The sequence below is a fragment of the Bubalus kerabau genome, chromosome 3, assembly GCF_029407905.1.
Source record: "Bubalus kerabau isolate K-KA32 ecotype Philippines breed swamp buffalo chromosome 3, PCC_UOA_SB_1v2, whole genome shotgun sequence".
Lineage (NCBI taxonomy): Eukaryota > Metazoa > Chordata > Mammalia > Artiodactyla > Bovidae > Bubalus > Bubalus kerabau.
The window spans coordinates 12,765,334-12,791,603 of NC_073626.1; the positions used below are offsets into that span (position 1 = coordinate 12,765,334).

General features: G+C 40.5%; 1 protein-coding gene across 14 annotated transcripts in view; it reads right to left on the minus strand.

Moving 5' to 3' along the window:
• Positions 1-26,270, minus strand: part of KIF13A (kinesin family member 13A) — a 200,194-nt gene that overhangs the window by 87,678 nt on the left and 86,246 nt on the right. For all 14 annotated transcript variants that reach the window (XR_008711373.1, XR_008711372.1, XM_055570727.1 and 11 more), the window contains exon 4: positions 14,216-14,276. Coding sequence is in view for 12 of the 14 variants with exons in the window: in XM_055570727.1 (XP_055426702.1) it covers positions 14,216-14,276 (61 nt within the window). In the remaining 2 variants the exon portion in view is untranslated. The remainder of the gene's footprint in view (positions 1-14,215; positions 14,277-26,270) is intronic.

The following is a 26,270-nucleotide window of genomic DNA, read 5'->3' on the forward strand; positions in this document are numbered from 1 at the left end:
AATGATGATCCTATATGAGAGACAGCAAAAGAGACACAGATATAAAGAACAGACTTTTGGACTCTGTGGGAGGGTGGGATGATTTGAGAGAATAGCATTGAAACATATATATTACCATATGTGAAATAGATCGCCAGTCCAAGTTTGACGCATGAAACAGGGCACTCAAAGCCGGTGCACTGGGACAACCCTGAGGGGTGGAATGGAGAGGGAGGGGGGAGGGGGGTTCAGGATGGGGGACACATGTATACCCATGGCTGATTCATGTCAATGTATGCCAAAAACCACTACAATATTGTAACATAATTAGCCTTCAATTAAAATAAATTAATTAATTTTTAAAAAAAGAAAATATCTTACCCACCCTGTTGCCAATCTTTCATATCCATTGATATTTTTTTCTCATATATTTCCTCAAAGGACTTTCCTTATTCCACATGTATTCCCAAGGCCCATGCCAAAACAGGCTTAAATCTGGACCTGAGCCCTGTAGTGCAGAATTACACTACACCCCGGTTGCGTAGGGGAACGAAACACAGCTTCTGCTCAGGCCTGTGCGAACTGATGGTGGTTCCTAGCCAGGACCCAAGTGCCATCGAAAGCCTTCAAAAAGCACCGCCTTCTTGGCACAGACAGATGAATGGAGCAATCTCGTTTGATCTTCCACACTGGTTAACCAGCCCCCAGGAAGGGAGTGGGGTGAGGGTGGGGACAAGATGCTTTAAGACTTGGCTGGATCAAACATCCTGACTGTAATTCATGATTTTGACTCATATTTAGTAACTTGAAAAAAAAAAAAAAGTATGAATTTGACTCAATGAAAAGGACTTAACTGTGGAGAAGCACTATGGTCAAAGAGCTTTTATTCTGGTTTCACGGAGTTTGAAGTCATTAACTCATCAAGGATTTATATCTGTTCTTTTATCAGGGAGTGAGATGGAATACTTTCTGGTTTCTGCTCTGATGCTGAGTAGGCTGGAATTATGAGGGATTATTTTCTCAATGTTTTTTTTCAAGGCCAGGTCACGAGGTTTCATTTACCTTGGTAGGAAAGGCCTTTTTAAACCAAAGATCACTAACAGAAAGAAAGAAAAAAAAAATCCACTCAAGAATGAATGCTATATATAGAGCTATATGAAATAGGTTTATGATGAATCAATTGATAACAACAACTCAGGGTATGTAAACTCAAGTTGCAGTAAAAATAACAAATGATAAAAGAATGTTCCAGGTAAAAATACAAGAATAAATTTCAGCTTGACCTATTTCTAAATTATTGCAAATATTAAACAGTATATGAATTAACCTATTTAACCTGTATTATTGTTGCTATTTAGTTGCTAAGTTGTCTGACTATCAGCCAGGCTCCTCTGTCCATGGGATTTCACAGGTAAGAATACTGGAGTGGGTTGCCATTTCCTTCTCCAGGGGGAAGAGGTCTTCCCCACCAAGGGATTGAATTCGTCTCCTGCTTAGCAGGTGGATTCTTTACCACTGAGCCACCAGGGAAACCCATTAAACCTACATACCTTTATTATTTATGTTAAGAAAAATTAATCTTTTTGTCAACTGCTCTGTTTGCAGTACAATTTACATATTCTATCTATATTGCTGGATCTGTGCAATACCCAGATGTGGTAGGTATGGACCGTGATCAATAAGGAGATGAGGGGGCCACTAAGAAAGTGTAAGTCATTTGCCCAAGACATGGCCACCAGAGAGAGGCAGGACCTGGGTCTATGGGTGGTGACCCCCAGATTGAATGAGGCCCATCCATCATCAGTGACTCAGGCTGCATGACACTAGAAATCAGTTACTCCCATCTCTGGTTTCCATGGTAATTTTTTTTTTTTTTTAAACAAACTCTCAGAATCCATTACACTCCAGTACCTTTTCCCCAACATCTTTCTACACCATTGAATTGTGAGCTCCTTTGAAAACAAGAGCTGTGGCATCTTAGCAGAGTACCTGGCACACGTATGCACTCTTAATTACGGAATTGTCCCTGGTGACATTGCTGTTCTCAGATTAATGTGCATTTTTTTTTCCAGAGAATACTTTTATTTAAATACATTATAAACATAGCATGAGTAGATCGTATATGGAAGCTGAAAAGCCTCAGTGCTACCCAGATCCTTCATCGTCTGTCTAATGTGTATTTAAATGGGGGCCCCTTTCCTCGTTAGTGATGGCAAAGGTTTCAAAATACTGTTTGTTGAACTTAAAAACGTTAATTGTAGGATTTACACTTTGGTCAAAATACAGCTGTTTCTGAAATTCCAATGAGCCCCAAAGACCACAATAGTCTTTGCTGAACAAGGTGCTAGGGTGTGACACACATGTCAACATCATCTGTAACTACTAATTGAATAATTTTGATAAAAATTACAGATGCTACTGACACCCACATTACCTCCTAGTCGTTAAAACAAAATCTATGTGACTGAAAAAAAAACAAATCAGTCTTTTTGATGTCCACTAAATGTATACGTAAGTTTTCCAAGAAGTCAAGGTCTTTCAGTTAAGTACTTGGTTACATTTGACAGACAGAATGTAATTCAGATTTACTGTATTTAATAAAGTTTTGGTTATAACTAGGAAAGGAAAAAAAACTGGAAACACAAAATGGAATATGAAAAAGTGGAAAACAATTATACTCTGTTTCTGAAAAGAATCTTTCTTCTTTCCATCTTTAAATAGCTACCCCAAAGCACAATTTATAAAAGGGTAAATACAAAGAACCATATTGTAAAGTCCATGGATTTTTACAAATCTAAGCAAGGCTGGATTCTAGCAAGACTAGAATCCATTTTATCACTATGGCTTCATGTCTCAAGGGAAATTTACTCTTAAGACAAGAAATAATGAACACTTTCCCTGTTCTACAAAAATACATCAACATTACATCTTTTTTTAATAGCCCCACTTAGTTTCCGCTGTATGCTTTACTGATGCAGTTTCCTATTAGAGATACTCAGATTGCCTCCTTTTTCTTTTTTTCTTCAATATTTATCCTTACATATTTATCTATGTACACTTTTCTATTAACTTTACTAGGCAAAACTCCAAAAACATTGAATTACTAACTCCTCTAGCAATGCAAGAGTCTTTTTTTCTACAACTTCAACAATTCTATTATCATTCTTCCTGATTTTGATTAACAGAAAAAGCAAGCTCCTTGCTTTGTTACATTAAAATTTTCCTTTCCTTAGTTTATTGTCCATTTGTATTTGTTCTTCAGTAAATTGACTGAGTCCTAGGTTTACTTATATAAATCAATTGGTTTAGTAATTGGTTAAGCATTCATTCAAAAATGCCCATCATATATTAAGGATATTAACCTTTGGTCTGTCACATGCTGTACATATTTCTCCCAGTCTGTCATTTACCTTTCGGTCTTATGCTGTTCTTTGTCATACAAAAGCTTTTGGTCTTTCACATTCAAATCTCTTATCTTTTCCTTTATGATTTTCATTTATGGTATACATTACACTTTCAAAATCCTTCTGGATTATCATTACCCCAAATTACATAGCTATTCACGCATCTCTTCTTCTAGCCTTATTTTGGTTTTTCCAGTTTTATTTCCGAACCTGAATACTACTTATCAGCTGTGTAACCTTGGGCAAGATCTCCTTTATAAATAAAACAGGAATAATACTTGTTCTCTTACTGAATTGCTGGTGTGATTTAATAAGGCAGTACAGTAAAGCACTTAACAGAGTGTCTGGCCATTGTAAGTCTAGAATATATTTTTGCTAATATCCATAATTAATATCATCTCTTAAATTTTTAACCAACTAAAACTAATTTTGGTATAAAGATGGAGGTACTCATCTAATTATTTTTCCTTAAATAGCTCCTCCATCTTTGCAACAAATCTGTGAGACGATCCAATCCCATTTTAAAGATAAAAGACACTTATTCTTAGAAAAAAAAATTAAAGGAATCATTTGTTGCTATTTCTCTAGCGCCTCTAGGGGTCCCACTTTCAAAGTTTTATGATGGTGTACTCACATGTGAGAGAAAAAAAGGAGCATGTGAACAAGTGTGTGTGTGTGTTCTGAGTCATAATGAGAAGAGAAAGAAGGAACGGTATATTAATTATTCGGAGCTGTATATGCCAATCCAGGTTGTCCAGCGGAGGAAAGATATTTACCATTTTTTAATAACATTAAGATTTCTCAGAAAGGTTCAGGGGAAAAAGCAACTTAATAAATCATATCAATAAACTAAACAGAAATATTCTCTACAGAGCTCCCCTTATTTTTTTTTTTTTTTATTCTGGTGCCTTTGTAGCTCTATGAATCCCTGGCTGGGGTTATACTTAATCAATTCTTTGGTTTGGTGACTTTCAATCACCACTGGTACAATAAACAATCATTTTAAAAAAGCCAAGACTGTCTCCTAAAGCCTAAAAATTCCACATAGGTGCCACACACTCTTCTGCCCTCCTTAGCATAATCAGTTTTCCATGACACAGAAAGAGTAGCTACACTTCACTCTGTGATGGACAGAGAATATTAACCATCAAAGACCCTTACACAGTCGAGTAAGGAGAGTCTGGTTTATCCAAAGACTGAAGGTGTTTGTTTTTACTTTGTTCCTTTCTAAACACAGGAATCCCTTTTTTTTCAGTACAGGAAAAAGCAACTTGCCCACTGCTTTTAGAAGCTTAGTTAACGAACAAAAAAAGAAAAAAAAAAAAAAAAAAAGGAGCTGCTTATGCTGGATGATGGGAATCGGGGAATCCATAAAAGATGCTCTACTCCCACCCTTAATGTTTCCTGACTCCAGTTCACAAATGGAATGAAGTGCCCTTGTTTAGGAGAATGAGTGTCAGCCCAGAAGGGAAAAGCCAGAAGTCCCGATGGAAGCAGAAGGATCTATGAGAATTTCTTTCTGTCCCAGACAAACCACGCCTAGGCACAACTTGGTCCAACCCAAGAGCCTGTGGCTTTTCCGCAGGATCCCTGCCCAACAGGAGACAGCCACTCTACCGATGCCAGCTCCATGTGCCAGGTGCGGGGAGTCCATGGGGCAAACGTGACCTCACTTGTTCAGAACCATGACCAAGATGCCAATTTCCTCTGTGGGGCTTATGATTAGACGCCTATAACTGTGTGGACAAGTCTTAAAACACAGGCATGCCCGCAGCAACCCACAACACGATGTCAGAACGGTAGAGAGGGCTCCTGATTGGAATTTCTGCAAGCCAAGCCACAGAAGACCTGACCCACCCAGCCCTGAGTCACACATGGTACAGACCTCTGCAATGCTAACACCCTGAGTCTCCACACTTGTACATAGCCTGTCCCTCCTGGGAACAGCAGCAATGGCCTCAGAGCTACCAGGCATGTGCACTGGGAACTGAGAAAACAAGGGAATTCTCTCTATAGCAGGGCCCTGGTACCGAAGTACAGAGGAAGAGAAGCCAGGGGTGGGAGGGAAAGTGCATACCATACATACGCCAACTCTTCACAGTGGCTATGCTCTAGGAAAGGTGAGAACAAAATAAGAGGGCATAACCTTGGGACTTCCTAGTGGTCCAGTGGGTAAGACTCTGAACTTCCAACGCAAGGGACATGTGTTCGATCCCTGGTCAGGGAGCTAAGGTTTCACATGCCAGGCAGTGTGGCCAAAAAACCCCCCAAAACTCAAAAAGGGCATGAGCATGTGTGCATGTGAAGTGCTTAGTCACTTCAGTCGTGTCTAACTCTTTTGCAACCTCATGGACTGTAACCCACGAGGCTCCTCTGTTCGTGGGGTTCTCCAGGCAAGAATACCAGAGTGGGTTGCCATTTCCTTTTCCAGGGGATCTTCCCAACTCAGGGATCGAACCCACATCTCCTGAGTCTCCCGTGCTGCAGGAGGATTCTTTACCACTGAGCCACCGGGAAAGCCCCGAAGAGGGCACAATCTTGTCTCATTCACAATCTGCATGAATCAAGCCAGCCTCACCCAGATCAGGGCTGACCAAAGCACTCAGTCTGGAGATCCAGGGCTGGACACGACATAAACACAGAATATCTCTAAAGTAGTGACCTGGAAGAGCAGTCAGAGTTTTAACACCATTTTATCACTTTAAACAGAACCTCCAGTCTTCCTTCTTTCTCCCATCTCTTTTCTCACTGGAGTTAGAGTGAAAAAATAAAATACATATATTTATGACCTGGAATTCCTGGGCTTGTGCGTTTGGGATGGTGTTTTTCCACTCCTAACCGAGGCTGACAGCCCTAGCGACTGTGACGAGTCTGGACTTGGCAGGTGGCACGGCTCCCAAGCCAAGCACCTGGACAGGGTGAGAGCCGTCAGGCTCCACACACAAACCCGAAGGAGCGAGGGTTACGTTTCAGTAAATCTCTCCCTCAATTAGCACAACTCTCAGAAACGGTCACGGGTAGAGGCTTTAAACCTGGTTTACATTAAATGACCCAAAACTACAGACTTTAGACAGAAGAGCAAGGGCTTTCAAGGCTTGACTCGGTGACACGAGATTTAAGTTTTAGTCAACTGTAGAGGGTTGCTCTCGAGGGGCTGGGTAAGAACCAGGACCCCGAGAACCTAGGCCTGGAGCGTAAAGGTCGACGTGGGCCGTTTTCCACAGTGGCCTCTGGGAGCGGCCAGCCCCGCAGCCCGCAGCAGCCTTCCTCACAGCACGGCCTGGGTGACTCACCCAGACAGACGTGCCCAGCCCAGCCACAGCACTGGGGCCCGTCACCAGCTGGCAGTGAACTTCAGCGCCTTTTTCTGTCACCTGATAAAGTGGCTGAGTCATGGGGGGAGGAGGGTCAGGCGTCGGGGCCCCAGAGGAAAGACCTGTGAGGCCCGCGCAGAAAACGCATTTTGGAGTCATTTTCAGGAGGGTGCTTTCACGTTCAACAGCTGCTGAAAAAGTCACTGTGTTTCACCTCCACCTGTCCGATGGTTTGCCACAGTCTCTGACACAGAGGCAGGCCTGACTCAGTATCTCTTCTGGACTGTGGGGTGCACGGGACTGACAACACTTGAGGGGAGGGGAGAAGAAAGCCAAACCAAACACAGGCAATCAGGATTCCAGAGAACTTCCGACAGGAGGGAGAAGGCGAACAGTATTATTCCTGGCTAGATGCCAAGCCAGAACACTTCACCAGTATGATTTCCTAAGCACAGCCTCCTGCTGGGATGAGAGAAAAGAGAGGAAGGCCCAGGATTGCGGCAGAATCCATAAAGTCCTCACGCCTACTTGTCATGAACCCAAATCCACCTTTACCACTGCTTTCAGCTCTCCTACAAGTAGCAGGGCCTCTCTGAACCTCAGTTTTCTCTTTTGTAAAATGGGGCCAATATCAGATTCTACTGACTGGGCATTTTGACAATTAAATGATCTGCTGCAGGTAAAGGAATGAGTGCAGTGCTGGGAACCTAGGGCTCAGGATTCTATTGTCTATTGTTGTTGTTATTATCCACCCCATAAACGCACTCAACTGAGTTAAGCAATGTCTCTGGGTGCCAAGAAATAACTCTAGGGCAGGGTTCCCCAACCTCCAGGATCTAATGCCTAATGATCTGAAGTGCAGCTGATGTAACAATAATAGAAATAAAGCACACGATAAATGTAGTGTGCTTGAATCATCCCGAACTCCCCGCCCAGTCCATGGAGAAATTGTCTTCCACGAAACCAATCCCTAGTGTCAAAAAGCTTGGGGACCGCGGCCCAAAGGAATGTGTATGCGTGCTCAGTTGCTCAGTCATGTCTGACTCTTTGCAACTCTGTGAACTGTAGCCCACCAGGCTCCTCTGTCCATGGAATTATCCAGGCAGGAAAACTGGAGTGGGTTGCCATTTTCTCCTCCAGGGGATCTTCCCCACCCAGGGATCGAACCCACATCTCCTGCATTGCAGGTGGATTCTTTACCTCTGAGCCACCAGGGAAGCCCCAAGGAATAGATGTGGACAAAGAAAGGAAAGCAGAAGAAGGTAGGGTTGGGTGGGATTAAAAAATGTGGGAGTAGAGATGAGAAAAAAGAACACACGTATACTCTTTTAAAAAATTTAACAGTATCAGCCTAGCCTACTCCGAAAAATTTTTCTTAACTGACTTTCACCTACTCAATTTTCTGAATTAACGAACATTCTCTCTTCCCCAGTAAAATACACTGGGGCATGCCCACTGCATACTAAATCATCCAGCTGGTAGACAACTCTCTAGACTCCCACCAGATGAGTTATGCTCTTACAAAGGGTCAGTTGTGTTTGCTCCTAGACTGGCTTATATCAGTTGCACTTCTCCACAATTACACAATTAACACATGCAAAAAGGGAGTTGCTAGTTTTAAGAAAACAAGGTTGGATGCTTAGGGACAACTTGATAAAGGTGAATCACTAAAAGAACTGTCAAATTGGGAATGGGTGAGAATTTGGAAAAGACAAAGAAAAATCTAGAAGGATTCTATGGATTGTTTTATAAACATCTTTTTAAGATGGCATGCTCCACTTCCAGTGAATCTCTAACTTTTCACATAGTCAAGTACTATTGCTTCTCATAATCACAGGGAAAACTCCCACAGTTGTGACAAACTGAACAGTTAACAATTATTGAGTATTAATTCTATGCAAGGTACTTGCTGAGGGTTTATATACACGTGAATATTTTTAAAAAAGAATACCATATGCTAAAATGAATATTTTGGAACTCTGCTTAAAAAATTGGTTTTATTTTGGCTACTGTCACTTTTTAGAATGTAAATTTTGATGCACAGTTAAATAATATGAAACAGAAATCGTTTCTACCTATGAGCACATAAACTTTCCCATCAAGAGAACAGACTCAGACATGGCTACTCTCCCCACAGAGATTGCCCATGGCTAGGGGGCACTCAGCCGGCCCTTCATGGTACAAAGAAACATTAGCAGAACAAGAATCAGATGAAAAACATTTGTCCTGAATTGCAGGGTATTACAAAAACTGAAAACACAGGCTTCAGCAAATCTGAGCAACATACCATATGGTGAGAACTGTTATATAATTTCTAAGTCAACAGTTTAGACTCTCAGGTCAGGAAACGTTCATGTCCACATAGATTGCCCAGAAATGCCATCACAGACCAATTTCTATGGTATGAAGATTTATAGAAAAACAGGTTTATGAAAAATACTCTCCTAATAGGAAGAAAAGTGAAACCAAGGTTACTGGAAGTCATTGATATTTACCAACCTGACACATTTTAGGCACATGATAAAAAATGTGTTGGCTTATGGCCAAGAAGTCCTTAAATGAAATTAGCAGTGATTTAAACATTTACAAAGACCTATTATCCGTTATGGTGCTCTAAAGTTTCACTATAATAACCTTTTTCTTATTACTGAAAATAATGGAGAAGTAATGGTTTTCTTAACAATGGGCCTTCAGCAGGATCACTTGACTTATACTGACTTTTTAATCCCGAGTGTGGATCTATGTTTATGTATATATATTTATGGGCTTGGGAAGGGGAGGAGAAATGGGTTTATGTAGAAATGCCATGTTTTGAAAGACTAATTCTTCAGGTTACTTGTTTTTTTTTAAGTCCTGTCACAAAGGTTTTTGCTGAAAGATTCAGAACAATGCACAGACAAGCATTATTATGACTCACTAACCAAAAGGTAGTAATAAGCGATAATATAATTAAAATGTGCAATGTCTCAAAGCATGATTCAATGCCATTCAAACGGCTTAACAAACAAGCCTTTGATTTGCCTCTGAAAAGTCCACTGCAACAGCTGTGCGGCCAGCATAAAATGTCTGATTCATGCTTAATCCGAGAGCTGGAGGAGATCTGAGACCATTCTAGGCCATAGATCCTCCCTCTACAGATGAAGAAACAGACACTCCCGAAGTTTAGCAGTTTGTGGCAAAACCAGGTCTCATAGATACCAGCACATACAATGCATTTTCTCTCCAAAGGACTGATGCTACTATCCTTACTACTGCTACAGCGAGACAGTGATAGAGATGATAAGTATTAAGTGAGCTTTTCCTATGGTTTAAGGTACTTTACATGTACAGGTCATTCAGTTCTCAAATTAACCTATGCGAGCAGGATTAATATAATTATGTAACCTAAGAGGAAACAGAACTTGCCTGAACTGACACAGATAAAAAGGTGCTGGAGGCGGGATTGGAACCCAGGCAGTTTGATTTAAAAGCCCACATGCTTCCACCACTCCACCCAACCCAGCGCTGTGCCCTTAAACCTACTACAGAATTACGGATTTCTACATCAGCCTGAGAGTGGAAGCTCTTGCTTGCGGTAGTAGCCTTTAATAAATAGAGTAACATAAAACATAACTTAGAATTGAACATTGACACACCCCGTGAAATCAAGAGCCTCCCTTTGCTCTTTCAGTCCAGGCACTCATCTTGCTCCCTCCCACCTCCTCTCTGCCCTCCGAGTTTTGAGAGCTGCCTCAAGAGCTCTGATTCAGTATCAATGATGCCATTCTTTATTGAGCCTGACAAATAGGTCGGTTTCAGGAACTATGTGCTTCCCCTTCTCCATTTCCTCTATGCCCGATCAGAGAATGAATGCTTCTATCTTAATGTTTCCATTCACAATTAAGATGGAATCACTTTTTTTTTTAATTAAAGAGAAAAGAAATCAAACTATAATTCAATATAAAATAAAACAACTATATGGTGGAAACCAATACGATATTGTAAAGCAAGATCTTCCAATTAAAAATAAATAAATTTAAAAAATAAATACTGAATTAAAAAAAAAGTAAATCAATTTAGTACAGAAACCACTCAACTAATCTACTAGCAATATATTTACTAGGCATATTATTTGTAATGAGTGCCAAAAAACCTGAGAGAGTGGTGAGCAAGAATTTTACTGCCGAGGTGGTCACAGCATTTGCACAATAACACGAATGTCTAAAGAATAAGAAACTTTCTCCCCACACTTTGTAAGTAGATGCTACTCTATCAATCAAGAAAATCCTGTTTCAGGCTAATTGGAACATGGAATTTACGGTGATCATGCAAACAAAGATTTAGTCAAGTTTAGGCTATCAGTATGTTTAGAAAGCATTTTTATCTATTTATATATTCATCAACATACTATATGTAGTGAAAAGCTACAGAAATCTTGACTTTCACATTTGAATTTTATCATCTGTACTTAATAAAGTTATTTCCAGTAGGAAAAAGGTTTACATTCAGAGGCATAAGTGATACATTGCAGAACACCAGGATGGTGTCTATGGGCAGTTAATGGAGGATATGACTGTAGAGATGTAGAAAAGGAAGAGAAAAACAATCTTCCTAAAACATTCTATTAACCACATCACTCCAACAGCCTCTTTTATTTTTTTAATGCTTCTTAGCCTAGCTTTTTAAAATTTCCTGTTATCTGGCTTCACTCAACATGTACAAGTAAGTCTCTCGCTGATTCCCCATAAGATGCATCTTCTCCTTGGACCAGTGTTACACACCATGCTCACTTCCACTTCTGCACACTCACTTATGAAAAATCCAAATGAAGTATTTATGGGCACCTTCCACTGGTCAGCTCATGCAGTTACCTACTGAACCCTTATAACAATATCTAAGTACTATCATTGACATGCTTCCCATTTTACAGAAAAGAAACTATAGCTCAGAGAGATTAAATTGTCTAAGAGAATCAAAGCAAGTGTCCTGAGACTTAGACCAGAGTGGACTTCAGAGTCCACATGCTGTCCCTGACACCATAGGCTTCCTCTCATCTGGATGCCCTCCATACTGTGCATGTGCTCAGTCCTGCCCGACTCTTTGTGACCCCATGGACTGCAGCCCGCCAGCCTCCTCTGTCCATGGAATTCTCCAGGCAAGAATGCTGGAGTGGGTGGCCATTTCCTCCTCCAGGGGATCTTCCCCACCCAGGGATCGAACTCACATCTCCTGTATCTCCTGCACTGGCAGGTGGATTCTTTACTACTGAGCCACCTGGGAAGCCTGCCTTCCATACTGCCCTTTGGTTAAATCTATGCTAAACTTTTATGTCCAGTTACAGTCCCATCTCCTTTATGATTTCTTCCCAGGCAACTTCAGTCTTTCCAGATTTTTGCCTCTCCTTGGGTTTTCTATAGTACTTATAAACCTGTAAAATTTTGAGCTTAAATACTATCTCCAAATGCTTACTGTTGTTTGTTTGCATTCTTTTGCTTTCCAACTTAGGTTTTAATTTCTCAAGGGCTTCTTTGGCTGCACACACAGTAGGGGTTTAATGAATATTTAAGGAACTATTCTGATTCTTTCTGGCTTCCTGGGTTAAATAAGAAGAACAATCACACCGGGATGGAGCATAGAATGGATGGTAGGGAGACAGGAAGCAGAGGGTAGGGAAGGTAGATGGGGTTATATATTAATAATAAAGGACCTTAAATGTCATTCAAGGAGTATAGATTTTATCTATAAGTGATGAGGAGTCCTCTAAAGTATTTGAGAATTTCGTAAGATTTTTAATCCAGGGAGCTATATCTGACTACATCCGGAATAATATCAATTGAACAGAATGAGAGACTGTGCCTTGTATAGCCATAGCATTTGTCCTCATTTGTTTCTGTCACAGTATGAAGTGTTTTTTTTTAAATCCAAAAGCACACATCCAGAATACTCTTGCCTGGAAAATCCCATGGATGGAGGAGCCTGGTAGGCTGCAGTCCATGGGGTTGCTAGAGTCGGACACAACTGAGGGACTTCACTTTCACTTTTCACTTTCATGCATTGGAGAAGGAAATGGCAACCCACTCCAGTGTTCTTGCCTGGAGAATCCCGGGGATGGGGGAGCCTGGTGGGCTGCCGTCTATGGGGTCGCACAGAGTCGGACATGACTGAAGCGACTTAGCAGCAGAATGAAAATAAACACAGTGCTAACACTCAAGGCAGACTCTGTAAAATATATTATTTAGCATCCCAAAGGACTAATAAAAAGACAAATTAATTACAACCAACATTAAAAATTGTTTATTCACATTAATAAAATACACTGCTGAAGTTGCAGGAATGATGTTTGGAAAGAAGGCTTATTTACCCAATGCGAGCCCCGGAAGGAATTTTCCAACTTCAAGAATAACTTTTGAAAAAGCTATATATCAAATAATTTCTCAGCAGATTTTCTTTATGCGGCAAGGAAAAGGTTATCAAGAAACAAAATTTCCTACAAGCAGATGACTTCCTTTGCCTTCTAATCTTTTAAGATCTACAGCCTCTCCATCATCCTCTTGCCCTTTCGTTCAGTAAATGGAAAAATAATTCAACTGAGATTCTTTTTTTTTTAATATTTATGCATGTATGTATGTATTTAGCTGCACAGGTCTTAGTCATGTGGACTCTTAGTTACGACATGTGGGATCTAGTTTCCTGACCAGGGATGGAACCTGGGCCCCCTGCATTGGGAGCTTGGAGTCTTAGCCACTGGACCACCAGGGAAGTCCCAGCTGAGATTCTCATAAGGAGAAAATACTCATTAAGACTATGTATTTAAGAAAAGGGGTCACAGTCAGAAGGAGAGGAATGAAGACCTCCTCCACTAAAACAAGCGCTTCCCTCTTGAGCTTACTTAAACTCCTAGGAAAAGTGAAGATTCACCTGTGATCACAAATAATAAAATTATTAATAGCAGTCATTTGTATTTAATGAAGTAGGGATAAAATGCCTCAAAAGGAAGGAACACTAGCAAAATGTGGGGCCAGGAGGCCATGTTTCCCTGAAGAAAGAAGAGCTTTCGTTCACATCACCACTGACTACTCTAGAACACTCAGGATGTGAGAGGGTCCCGAAAACCAACAGCATCTGTGCGTTGCTTGTTTACATGAGCAGAGCATCCTCTACAAGTCAGAGATGAGGGAAGACAGGACACATTAACCTCCTTTTCGTGTGATAACCACAACACAGCTTGAGGTGGTTCCCCATCATCTCCACTCCTTGGAACACCTCTAAAGATACTTCATACCCCCTTCACAGGTGAAGAACCTGAAGCTTAAGGAGCTTGGGGGCAGGGAGGGGGAACCTGTCTGCAGTTTCTTAGCAAGTACATGGCTGAGCCAGATCCTGAAACCAAATCTTACTGGCTTCAAAGCCCACATGCTAGAATTGGAAAGAATGTGTGCAAATTTTATGGAAAAAACAGAACTCCGGAATAATTAAAGAAAACAGATGCAAGAAGAGGCCAGAGGCCCAACATCAAGTACAGAGAGATGATCAACTTACCAGCATATTTTGTAGTGTTAGATTCATCCATGGACCAAAAGCAATAATCAAATGCAAATACCTGGACGAAAGAACAGAATATTAAACTTAAAAACGTATTAACTTCCATGAGTAAATCAGACTGAAAAAAAATTCACTGATGAGGATGCCTGCTTCTGTCTGATAAAAACAAAAAACAAAACAAAACCAGAAGTCTGACATTCTATTAACCCTGAAGTTTCTTTCAGACTAAATTGGCTATTTTCTTGTATTACAAATACAAGGTTATTTTCTTGTATTAGAGTAAATTGTATATGAAAATTGCTACTTACTCCACATTCAAACAAGCAGACTTCTTAGCCAAAATATTTTAAATTATACTTTTAGTGAGAAAAGACAATGGCTTCTCTCTCAAGTCTGCAGTTTCGGCAGATGCTGAAATTGTGGCTCAGGTAGACCTTCCATGGTGGACCTTCCATGGCTTCACAAGAAATACTAAAGTGATCAACTTTCACTGAAATCAGTCACACCTAACTTTCCATGACCTTACCATTTCTAGCATAGCTAAAGGTTTGTCAAAACTTTCCACATTCCCAGAAATCTTAAGACTCCCAATCCTGGGCCAAGTATTGTTAATATATCAATTTGCTCTTGCATGCTTTAGCTTTTTGTATCGTTATGGAATGCCTATTATGCACTAGGAATGGTTAATGCTGCTCTATCAGTTCAGTCCAGTCGCTCAGTTGTGTCCAACTCTTTGTGACCCTATGGACTGCAGGACTCCAGGCTTCCCTGCTCCATAAGGACACATCTCTAACCACTGTTTTCCATGCATATGACCACCACTCATGTTCCAGCCATCTTTACCACATGCACAGGGCAATGCTCCCCAAAGTACGCACCAAGGGACGGCAGTTTCCTGAGACAGTCCGTGAAATAAACATTATTTATTGGAATATCGTTGGAAATGGTACATATTTTACCCTGTTTAGGGTTTTCTATGCAATTCTCAACATTAAAGGTGCTGAAAAGTCTTCAGCAAATAAACCCATTTTTTTAAATTCATTTTTATTGGAGTATAGTTGCTTTACCATGCTGTGTTTCTACTGTACAGCAAAAAGAATCCGCCATACATATATGGAGACATATATGGGGATATATATGGGGACATATATCCCCTCCCTTCTGGACTGTCCTTCCCATTCAGGTCACCACAGCACATTAGGTAGAATTTCCTGTTCTATACAGTACGTTCTCATAAGTTATCTATTTTTCAGATAGTATCGACAGTGTATATGTATTAAATATCAATCCCGATCTCCCAATTCTTCCCATCTCCCCTTTCCCCCTTGGTATCCATACATAAACCCATTTGGTTGTGTAACTTTATTTCTCTAATTTCTTTTGATGAGGAGACCCTTTCTTGTTGTTTAGTCACTAAGTCATGTCTGACTCTTTGAGACCCCATGGCCTGTAGCCCGCCAGGATCCTCTGTCCATGGGATTTCCCAGGCAAGAATACTGGAGTGGGTTGCCATTTCCTTCTCCAGGGGATCTTTCTGACCCAGGGATTGAACCTGTGTCTCCTGCTTGGCCGGCAGATTCTTTACCACTGAGCCACCTGGGAAGCCCAGCAACCCTTTCTTGAGTAACACCCATCACCATGCCCTGAAGCTACTGTTTCTCAGCATCACTCTCCTATTCCTCAAGCTAACTGACTCAGGTGACTCAGCAGCTATTTTCTTGGCTCCTTGTCCCAGCCTTCCCTGATCCCCCATGCAACTCCAATAGTAAAATGCAATCCTCCTGTGGACAGACACTCTTGAACGTTTAATCATTTCCAAGGGATTGTAAGCACTGGGCAGTCAGAAACAAACACCCTGACCCGGCCCTAGAAAGTGGCCTTAAGGGAACTTTCCAGCCTAAGTCTCCCAACAGCCATATGCTTCAGCTGAACTTGTCCGTACCTTGGCGTTACTAGTACAATTCCACCCCTGCCATTTGCTTTGTTCCCACCGTTCAAAATGCTCCACACTCCTTAAGGCCCGTGCCAATATATTTTTCGTCCAGGAAGCATTCTTTGGTTAAACCCAAAGGGATCAGTTTTCTCTTCTCTGAACTCTCACAATACTGTTAAATCCTATTTTTGTGACCCCTATCACAATTATTTTTTCACTTACCATGTATATGATCTGAGCATAGGTTTTACCTCTACTGCTAGACAAAGGTCCTTGAAAGCAGGAACCATACCTAATTCTTATTTGTATCATGCAGTGTCCACAGTAGTTGCTTTATAATTATTTATTAAATGATTACTGGCATTGAGACCTTGGAAGAAAGCTGGTACCTTCCGCATCACCAAAAGACTAAGTTACACTCTGAATAGTTTCAGCACCACCTGTACTTCAGTGCTTTTAAATGGATTCAGGTCCACACACAACTTATATCATCAACCTCAAATCCAAATTCAATTTTGTTATGTATACAAACATTCACTCTGGTCTCATAATAACCAAGGTTAAAATGAACAGCTATGAAACAACAGTTCCAGCCAACAGAGTGTGAAATATTTACTGCATTCTAGGGCTCTTCCAAAGACTTGAGAGACCACACAGGCATAATCCAGTTAATCTTCCTGCCTCAAGGCAGGACAGAATTTCAACACTTCTCCTGAGAGATGAAGATCTGTCTTGTTTTTAAACATTTCCAGAAAAGGAGATTCCACAACCTCCCTTTGATGGCATCTTTATAACACTTAACTTTCAATTCCAGGGTATTTTCCTTTCCTTTTGACTTAAGTCAACTCTCTTGACTTTAAACAGCCAACAGAGGCTCCTTTCCAATTTTTAGGTACTGTTTCCCTCTAGACTCCAATGAGTTCCTCTTAGTAGCTGCTACATACAGTGAAATCATAATTTATCTCCTGTATGTTAATTTTTCATACCTACCAGAAACTTACTGGTAACAGTTTGTTATTCTGCATACAAGATTAGAAAGCTAAGATCTATATTCACAGTAATGTCACTTGAAATAAAATGAAATCCACTCCAAAACTGGGAGTCTACCCTTAACAATAATCATTCCAAATTCTGTGCCAACTTTCATTTCTAACAAACTAGTTAATAGTCTAAAGTTGGTTTTGATCATAAAAAGGAAGATGAAATTTTCATTTTAGGCACTTGCCCCCACTCCCAAATTCAGACAAATGTTAAAACGTTTTCTCAAAGGGCTCTGATAGTACTGGCAGACACACTTGTTCTTTGCCTGCCAAATACTGGCCTCTCCCTGAACTGAATTATGTCTCAAATTTCAAAACCTGTGATCACAAGCATTTTAGAATAGGCATGCCTCAAGCCAGTCACGGAGTATGGGTTATGATTTTACTCAACATTTATCAAAGTTAAGCCCAGAAATCTGAAGGATTTCCCTAAAAACTCAAAGCAACTGGAAAGATTTTTGCTGTTGTTTTTTTTCTTTAAGAAAGGCTGCCAGTGATTTCCCCGCCAATCCTTCTATGAAATTTCATAGCACTCTACATCTCCCACGGCACTAGTTCACATGTGGTCCTGTTCCATGGCTTAGTTCTTCTTGTGTGGGTCTCAGCTCCACTTAAAGAAAGCAAACCTGGTGGGGGCAGGGGCTTTGTCTTAGGCTAGTGTCTGGGTCATATCTCATACAGAGCAGTCACTGTACGTAGTATTTTCTCAATAAATAAACATAATACCAGGAGAAGAAGTTGAAATGCAGACAAGAACATGGAATGGACATGAGGAGCTCTTAGGAAAAAGTAGAAGTTCAAACTGCAAGACAGATTTTTAGATGTTTCATTACTTTCAGATGCAGTTTTTCAGGGAACTTGTGGCCTTTAATGGTCAAATAGAGATTCAGTCACTAGATGAGTCCTCTCCGGCACCATCATTCCAGGGTTCATGAGCATAAACTAGTATGACCACATCAAGTATAATTATTTGTTGTGAGAATAACTATTTGGTGTGACTTATGAAAATAGTGTGTAAAAGTTTAAAATAATTTATCTAAGGTAGCATGATCATTTCCCCTGCAATCTTGTTGCTGCTAAGTCACTTCAGTCGTGTCCGATTCTGTGCAACCCCATAGACGGCAGCCCACCAGGCTCCCCCGTCCCCGGTATTCTCCAGGCAAGAACACTGGAGTGGGTTGCCATTTCCTTCTCCAATGCATGAAAGTGAAAAGTGAAAGTGAAGTCGCTCAGTTGTGTCCAACTCTAGCGACCCCATGGACAGCCCACCAGGCTCCTCCGTCCATGGGATTTTCCAGGCAAGAGTACTGGAGTGGGTTGCCGTTGGTACTATAAATAAACTAGTGTTCACAAACAATTATCTTTCTTTTCCTGGTTTAAAAAAAAATTAATTATTTAACTTAATCACAAAGGTTTGTAACAAAAGAGGACATGGTTTTCTTAGGTCTTAAAGAAATTTTGATTTTCTCATACAGAAATCATTGACATTTCCAGTTGCCAATGGGAAGGGATAGTTAGGGAGTTTGGGATGGTCATGTACAACTGCTATATTTAAAATGGATAACCAACAAGGTCCTACTCTATAGCACAAGGAACTCTGCTCAATGTTATGTGGCAGCCTGGATGCGAGAGGGGTTTAGAGGAGAATGGATAGATACGCACATATGGCTGAGTCCCTTCACTGTTCACCCGAAACTATCACAATGTTGTTAATCGACTATACCCCAGAACAAAATAAAAAGTTCAAAAAAAAATCATTGACATTTCAAAAGAGATAACTAAACTATTTTCCTTAGAGTTATTCTTTGGAAACTAACCACTTCAAATAAAAAGGAAATAAATCATTTTTTCTGAAGCCAGCACATTATACTAGAGAAATATATTTATTCAAGACTCCTAACTAATTTCACTAGAATTCCTAAATCTTTATTTTACCTATTCATTATGAAGTCACTGGCATCTTGAGTATAGGAGATGGGGGACTTTTTAATGCATACGACTGACCCCCCCAAAAAAATCAAATCTGTATAAACCAAGTATAATTTTCACATTTCACCAATACCAATCAATACTGTGAACTTTTTTTGTAAAGCAACCCACATTTTCCAAGAGCCTTCAACTAGAAAGAGAACCAAAGGTACAGATGCTCCCCAGTTGTTTTTAAAATCTGAAAACCACTGTCTTCACTGTTTTCAATGAAATGCAACTCCACCTGCTTGGAATCCCACTCCCTCCTCTTAGTTTCCAGCTTGTAAAACTCAGACCAGCATTTAATTCCCTGAAGCTTGATGGACACATTGGTCCCACTTTCAGCACACTCCTAAAAATGTTCACTTTGCATCTCTGTGAACCACTGATCATCCTGTAAAGGGATCACAAGCTGTTTTCAGTAAGGCAGATGTGTTGGGTGATACACACTCTGAGGCAAACGTGCCTTAGGACGCAGAGGCAGGATGCACCGCAGAGAAACTCCACTTTTATTGAAAAGTCTCATTTCACTGGCATGTCAGCAAAATTCAAGTTGCCATTTTAAAAAAAAGAAAAAAAGCATCTTTTATGTTCCTTGAAGAAAGAGAGGGCATCAGGGTTCTAAGAAATGTGACCTGTAATCATTTTTCTGATCCATAAATACCAAATGTAAAGGTACTTTCAACTGCATACCTCTTTCTATTTGCACACGTTCACTAATTGCACACTTTCTCCAATTATAAAACAGCTGATCCAGAAAGCATTCAACCAATGGCTAATTGCCACTACTCGCGGTTTGAGGTACTACAGGGAACTCAAAGACACATTAGGCATAGTCGCTTTTGGTCTAGTTATAAAGACGAAACAAAAGAATTCTTGAAAATTAAAAAGCATGTTTTTTTTCCCCAAAATAATTTTTGTACTTTTCAACTCCTCTCCAGGCAGAAAGTGATTAACCCAATACTTTTCTCAAGATAATTTAATTTTAGGCAAAGAAACACCTCCAAACATACAAATCAAAGTTTTTGCAAAATGCATCAAAGCATACTCCCTTTCTAATTTCTCCTTATTAAATTATTTTAGCATGATCTCAAATGTCACTCCTTTATGAAACCTTTCTTAAGGACACTACTTCTTCTTACTCTGAATTTCATACCTCTCTGGCCAGATTGTATGTGTTAACGTCTATAAGAGAGTCCCTTTTTTCTTCTACATTACTAATCCTGAGAAGTCAAGACCTTGGTTTTCCTAATGATTTTATTCCCCACAATTCCACCAAATAAAAATACTCTTGAGAATTTGCTTTTTAAAGCAACTTCACAGTGAATGACCATTCACTTAAAAATGATCTCGTAAATCTGTGTTGTCACACATGACAGCTGCTTAAATAAAACAGGCCACACCAGTGAGTAGGGTAGTAGATAACCCAACAGTACTTGGTCGAAGGCTGTTCCCACTCGACTGTGAAAGTGACAAGACCAATGTCACCCTACAGACATGATCTGTGTGTTTACTGGATTCCCACTCATTTCCCAAAAGACAGGAGCAAGTTCCCCTATTCACTTACAGATTATGTCAAGAGTCAGGCATCTCTCCAGCTCTGAGAGGTTCCACCAATGACCAAGAAATCTTCTGGGTGGATGAGCACAGTGGGAAGTCCAGGGGGAAAAAGGAGAAGAGGAAACGTGGAAGTCTAAGAAAATCTCCCCTCTGATAACCCCTTGGCTCTCTTCACCCTCTGGCCATTCTTCAAGACCTGCCCAAAGGTCACCTCCTCCAGTGCGTCCTCAACTTCCCTCCTCTGCGCTCTTTCAGTCAATAGCTTCACCTCCCGAATACACAGTCCACCGAAGCAAGCACACATTTTATACTAAATGAGGGCTGTGGGCATTTAAGCAAAGTGTCTACCAATACAATGCATGGTGCACAGTAAAACTCAGTCTACGGCAGCTAGTGCTATCCGTTTTGACAGTCTCTACGGACAGGCTCCTCTCCCAGTTAACAGAACAGCATAGTTTCCATTTACAGAGTGTTTATTATGTAGCAGGCACCATCCTATGCATGTTACTTTCTCATCAAGCTTGGAGGCTTCCTCAGCCAGGGACTGTGCTAATTCATTTCTTTAATCCTTACAGGCACAGACACAGTAGATAGGTGCTCTGTATTTGCTGAGTCAAATAAAGAAAGAAAAATGAAAAGGCAAAGAAGGTTCATACGGCCATGAGAAGAGAGCTGCTACAGTTCACCGAGTTCCTCGTCAAAAGGATCAACACAAGCCTCACTGTGTACTTCCTAGCCCCCAAGTCCAGAATGAAAAGGGCTTCCCATAGAGGGAAAAAAGTCCACTCTATGTGGGCTGGCTGGGTTTTGCATGAAGGAGTGTGTCTCTCTGTGCTCACACGATCCTGCCATCCTCTTCTCTGGGTACAATTCACCCACTGTTCACATCTGCAGACTGAGCTGCTTGCTACTCACAGCTTGTTCTGACTCTGGAACTGCACCTGAGATCTCTCCACAAACCCCATTTCTCCGGTTTTATAAATATTGGCGAGCCCATGTCCTGTTGGTGGTGACTTCAACTCTGTTCATTTGAAAGAGTACAATGACTATGAGAGACGTGGTGTGCCAAATGTGTTCACGTGTCACCACACTGTTGGATACCTGAAGCAGACCAAAAAGAATTAAAGCCCTGCATTCATGCCATGTCGAAATGAAGATGTTTAGCGTGATCTGTTTTCCACCACTTACAATGCTGTACATGTTTAATCTTCCTCACCGTACTGTGAGTTCCAGAGAGCAGGAACCACTAGTTAAATCGCCTCTTGAGCCCCACAAATTCTTCACACTGTACTTTCCACAAACGTTCTCAATTATAGGCATCTAATAAATGCTATTTGAATGAATAAAGTAAAAATGCCTCCTAGGAAAAAACGCAGTGGGGTAGGGCTCTGCTGCCATTCAATTCATGCAGCTGCAACACGCATGGGCTCAGATATAAAGGCAGAAATGTAAGGGGTGACAGCAGAGTGGCTGCATGTAACAGGGTAAGAGAAACTGAGCAAAAACCTCAGGATGGATGCTAAAAAGAAGTTCCACATTAAGCTATATGTTTGTTCTGAAACAGAAATATGATCCAAGCTACAAATGTAACTTAAATTGCGTCTGTAGGCACACTCAAAAGTCAAGAGATAAAACAATTTAAATAACGTTTTTATTTAACCTAATACACTTGTTAAAATATTTACTTTTTTCCTCATACCAAGTCTTTGATGTCTGGTGTGTATTTTTACACTCACAAAAATCTCAGTTTTGACCAGCCCCATAGCACATGTTCAAATGCTGCGTGTGGCTAGGTGGCTGCTGTATTGGACAGAACAGGTCTAGAACTCACCTCATTTCAGGCCACCACTCGGTTTTCAGAAATGCACAAAGTGGATGATGAAAATGATGAAGGTCACAGACTGTAAAATGAGTCTGAATGAAACTGCACTTCAGATGGCATAAGCTGTAGAGAGTGATTTCTCCCTCCTTATTTCTGAGCCTTTTTCGGTCAAGTCAGGTTTTTTGGTATGGCAGTATGACCCTTTAAAGGATACTGCCTCCAAAAAGTAATAATTTTATTTTGTTATGCTGTCATTTTCTCCTGTTCAAGATTTTGCCAACAAACTTATGTAATTAGAAGAGGGATTAAACACCCTTAAATTCAATAGTTCCTAACAGGGCTTGTAAATAAAAAACAGGAAGATCCCCTGGAGAAGGGCATGGCAACCCACTCCAGTATTCTTGCCTGGAGAATCCCACGGATAGAGGAGTCTGGCGGGATATAGCCCATGGGGTCACAGAGAGTCATTCACAACTGAGCGACTAAGACTTTCACTTCAAAGTGAGTTTAATAAGTAAGATCAAATTGTTCAATGACTCTTACACTAACTTATGGAGATCTTAAAATGATGATCATGGCTTTAAAAATGAGCAAATGGTGTAAAGAAGAATGTGATTGTAAACAAAGTGATCTTGCAGATAATTTACTTTTGCTTCAGACTCTTCCTTCTTACTCTTTCCTGTTTTTTTCACTCCATAAAACCCAAAAAACAGAAAAACCGCTTTACAAGCACATGGTGTAACAGATAGTAGCAGCAACCAGAAGGCCTGGAATTGCAGCCCAAAGCTCTCTCACTGGATGGCCTGGGCCGATTCACTCCTTAAGCCTCCATCTCCTTAGTCTCAGACTCAGAATGGGCTCAGTTCAGACATTTCTTCCAGCTCCAAAGTGCTCACTTGGCACATGGATAGTTCTCAACAAATACTGAAGGGTGAAGAAGAAAACAGAAAAGGGAGGAAGAATTCATTTGTTTTTCTCTGCATGTGTTTCAGTGTAGCTCCCTGGGAAAGTAAGATACTTGTGCCAGAGATGACAGAGGCATGAAAAGCGAAGTGTCCGAGAACATGCCTGACGTTCTGAGGGCCGTCAGGGAGACCTGGAACTGGGCTTCTAAAGGCAAAGCTCCCGTGACTGGGACATTTTCCTGGTTTCCATCAACAGAGCGTGCATAACACATATCCAGACAGAGATCTTCACACACACACAATAAGGAAAAACACACCTATCGCAACTCTGAAAATTCTGAGACAAAGGCTCTTTATTTTAAACCAATGAGGAGGCATAAAGTAAGTGTCTCTATGTTTGTCTAAAAGCTTATTTTTCTTTTTAAGGGAAGTAGAACATGCTCTAATAAACATTGCATGATACGCTACGGGTGAAAGGATTAAATGGTATGCCCTAGGCCCATGGCGAAATAAATGTTTCTCTACTCTGGAGTACAAATTTACAAAATGTAACACCCAAAAGAAAATCCAAATAAACAGTACAGAACAATTTACACAAGGATACATTTGTGGAAATTTCTCTATTCTACATGCACGTGCAATATGAAAAAAATGTTCAATATTACTCTCAAGTTCAACCAGAAGAATATTTTTCCTTGTCCTAATACAACACTAGAAAAAATAACTTTTAAGAACAAAAGAAACACAATTCGGCGAGAACTAATGTAAGTATCCTCGGTGGCACCATGAGCAGCAGCACCACAGGGGTACTTGGTTTCTCTTCTGAGTTTTCACTGGCTCTTCCCCATCCAGTCACGAAAACAGGATGGGTCCCTGCTCACCCCTATTTTCTCACGTCTTCTATCCTACTTAATCCTTTCTTCCTTGACCACATAATCAATAGCTCTTTCTTTATCTCCTACCTCCTTCCCATCAGGATGTACCCGACCTTTCTAGGGCAGACTACAAACTGCGAGTTACCTGCTAGGCGTCTCTCAGATGCTTTGCCATCATTTCTAATTCAATTCACTCTAAAACTGTACTCTTTCACTTTGCCTTGCACCAAACCAGGTCTTTCTTCTTCAGTTTCTGCTGAATTTCCAGTTACTCGGCTTCAAACTCCAGATTCATCTCTGCCTCCTCTTGCGGCACTGTCTTCTCCCACAGGCTATCAGCATCCAAGTCCTGGATACTTTAGTTCTGCAATGTTTTGATCATTCTTCCCTTCCTCTTCTCTCATGGCACTGCACCAATGCAGGCCCTCATTATCTCTCATTTTATTGAAAAAGAGGTAATGAATTTTCCTCATTCCTGGCTCATTTTATTGAATACCATTGTTTTCCCACCCACTGACCAAACCCAATTTATTTTATGCTCTGCTTTCAGATTAACCTGAAAGGGAGTTTGAATCAGGCCACTGCTTTGTTCAAAACAGAGACACGGAATGTATCGAGATGCAATCCTGGTATCAAGGCCCTCCCCAGTGGGATTTGGTTTCAACCTCCTCCTTTTATTTATTTATTTTTTTGGCCATGTCACACAGCTTGTGGGATCTTAGTTCCCTGACCAGGGATCGAAATCATGCCCTTGGCAGTGAAAGCTCAGAGTCCTAACCAGTGGACCGTCAGAGAAGTTCCTCAACCTCCTAGATGCATCCCCCAGGATTCCCTTCCATGGACCAGCACTCCAGCTCTATGCTATGTCCTTCCCTGAATACAGTTGATATTTTCTCCATCTCTTGGCACATCTGCCTACAATCCAATGGTCAACTATATCTGAGATGCTAACAAAAAAGTATTGTGCATTTTCAACTAAGTATATCCCTAAATATCTAATGTTTTTGAAGCTACTGTAAATGATTGGGTTCCTATTCATTTTTATTTTCTAATTGCTCATGCTATTTTCAAGAGGCACAATTTGTATTTTGACCTTTTTCCTGCCACCCTGCCACCTGTAAGTTCTAGAAGCTTATTCAGAGATTCGTTAATGTTTATCAAATATATGACCTTACTGTCTACAAATAAAGATGCTTTTGCTTCCTCCATTCTGATCTGAATTTCTTTTCTCTTTCTTGCCTAATTACACTGGCTAAGAAGTCCAGTCAATGCTGAAGAGAAGTGGCTAAATCCTCACCTATTTCGCATCTTGGATGGAAAGTGTCCAGTCTTTCACTGTCAATATGCTGACACCTGTATATGTTTAATGCAGCCCATTACCCTCTTGAGGAGGCTTCTGTCTACTACAACCTGCTGCAAGTTTATAACATAAACAGGTGTGGAACTTTGTCAAATGCTTTCCACATAGTTTTTTCTATTTTATTCTGTGAATACCAAGTACATCTTTTTTTTCATAATTAATACTTTATTTTTTAAAGCAGTTTTAGGTTTACAGAAAAACTGATCAGCTAGTGCAAAGAGCTGCCATATACCCACTCTTCACAAACACCCCCTCAGCAGTTTCTGTCATTACTAATAACTTGTATTAGTTATGCTATATTTATTATAATCAATAAACCAATATCAATACATTATTAAGAACTAAACTCCATACATCAAGGTTCACTCTTTTGAGCTATACAGTCCTATGAGTTTTGATAAATGCACAGTGTCATATATCGACCTTTATAGCACCATACAGAACAGTTTCACTGCTCTAAAAATCCTGTACTTCACCTATTTATTCATCTTTCCTCTCTTCTCACTCCTCCTGGCAACCACTGATTTTGCCCCTATTTCTCTGAAGGCATCCAAGTTTGCATTAAATTTTAATTTGGATTTAAAGTGGA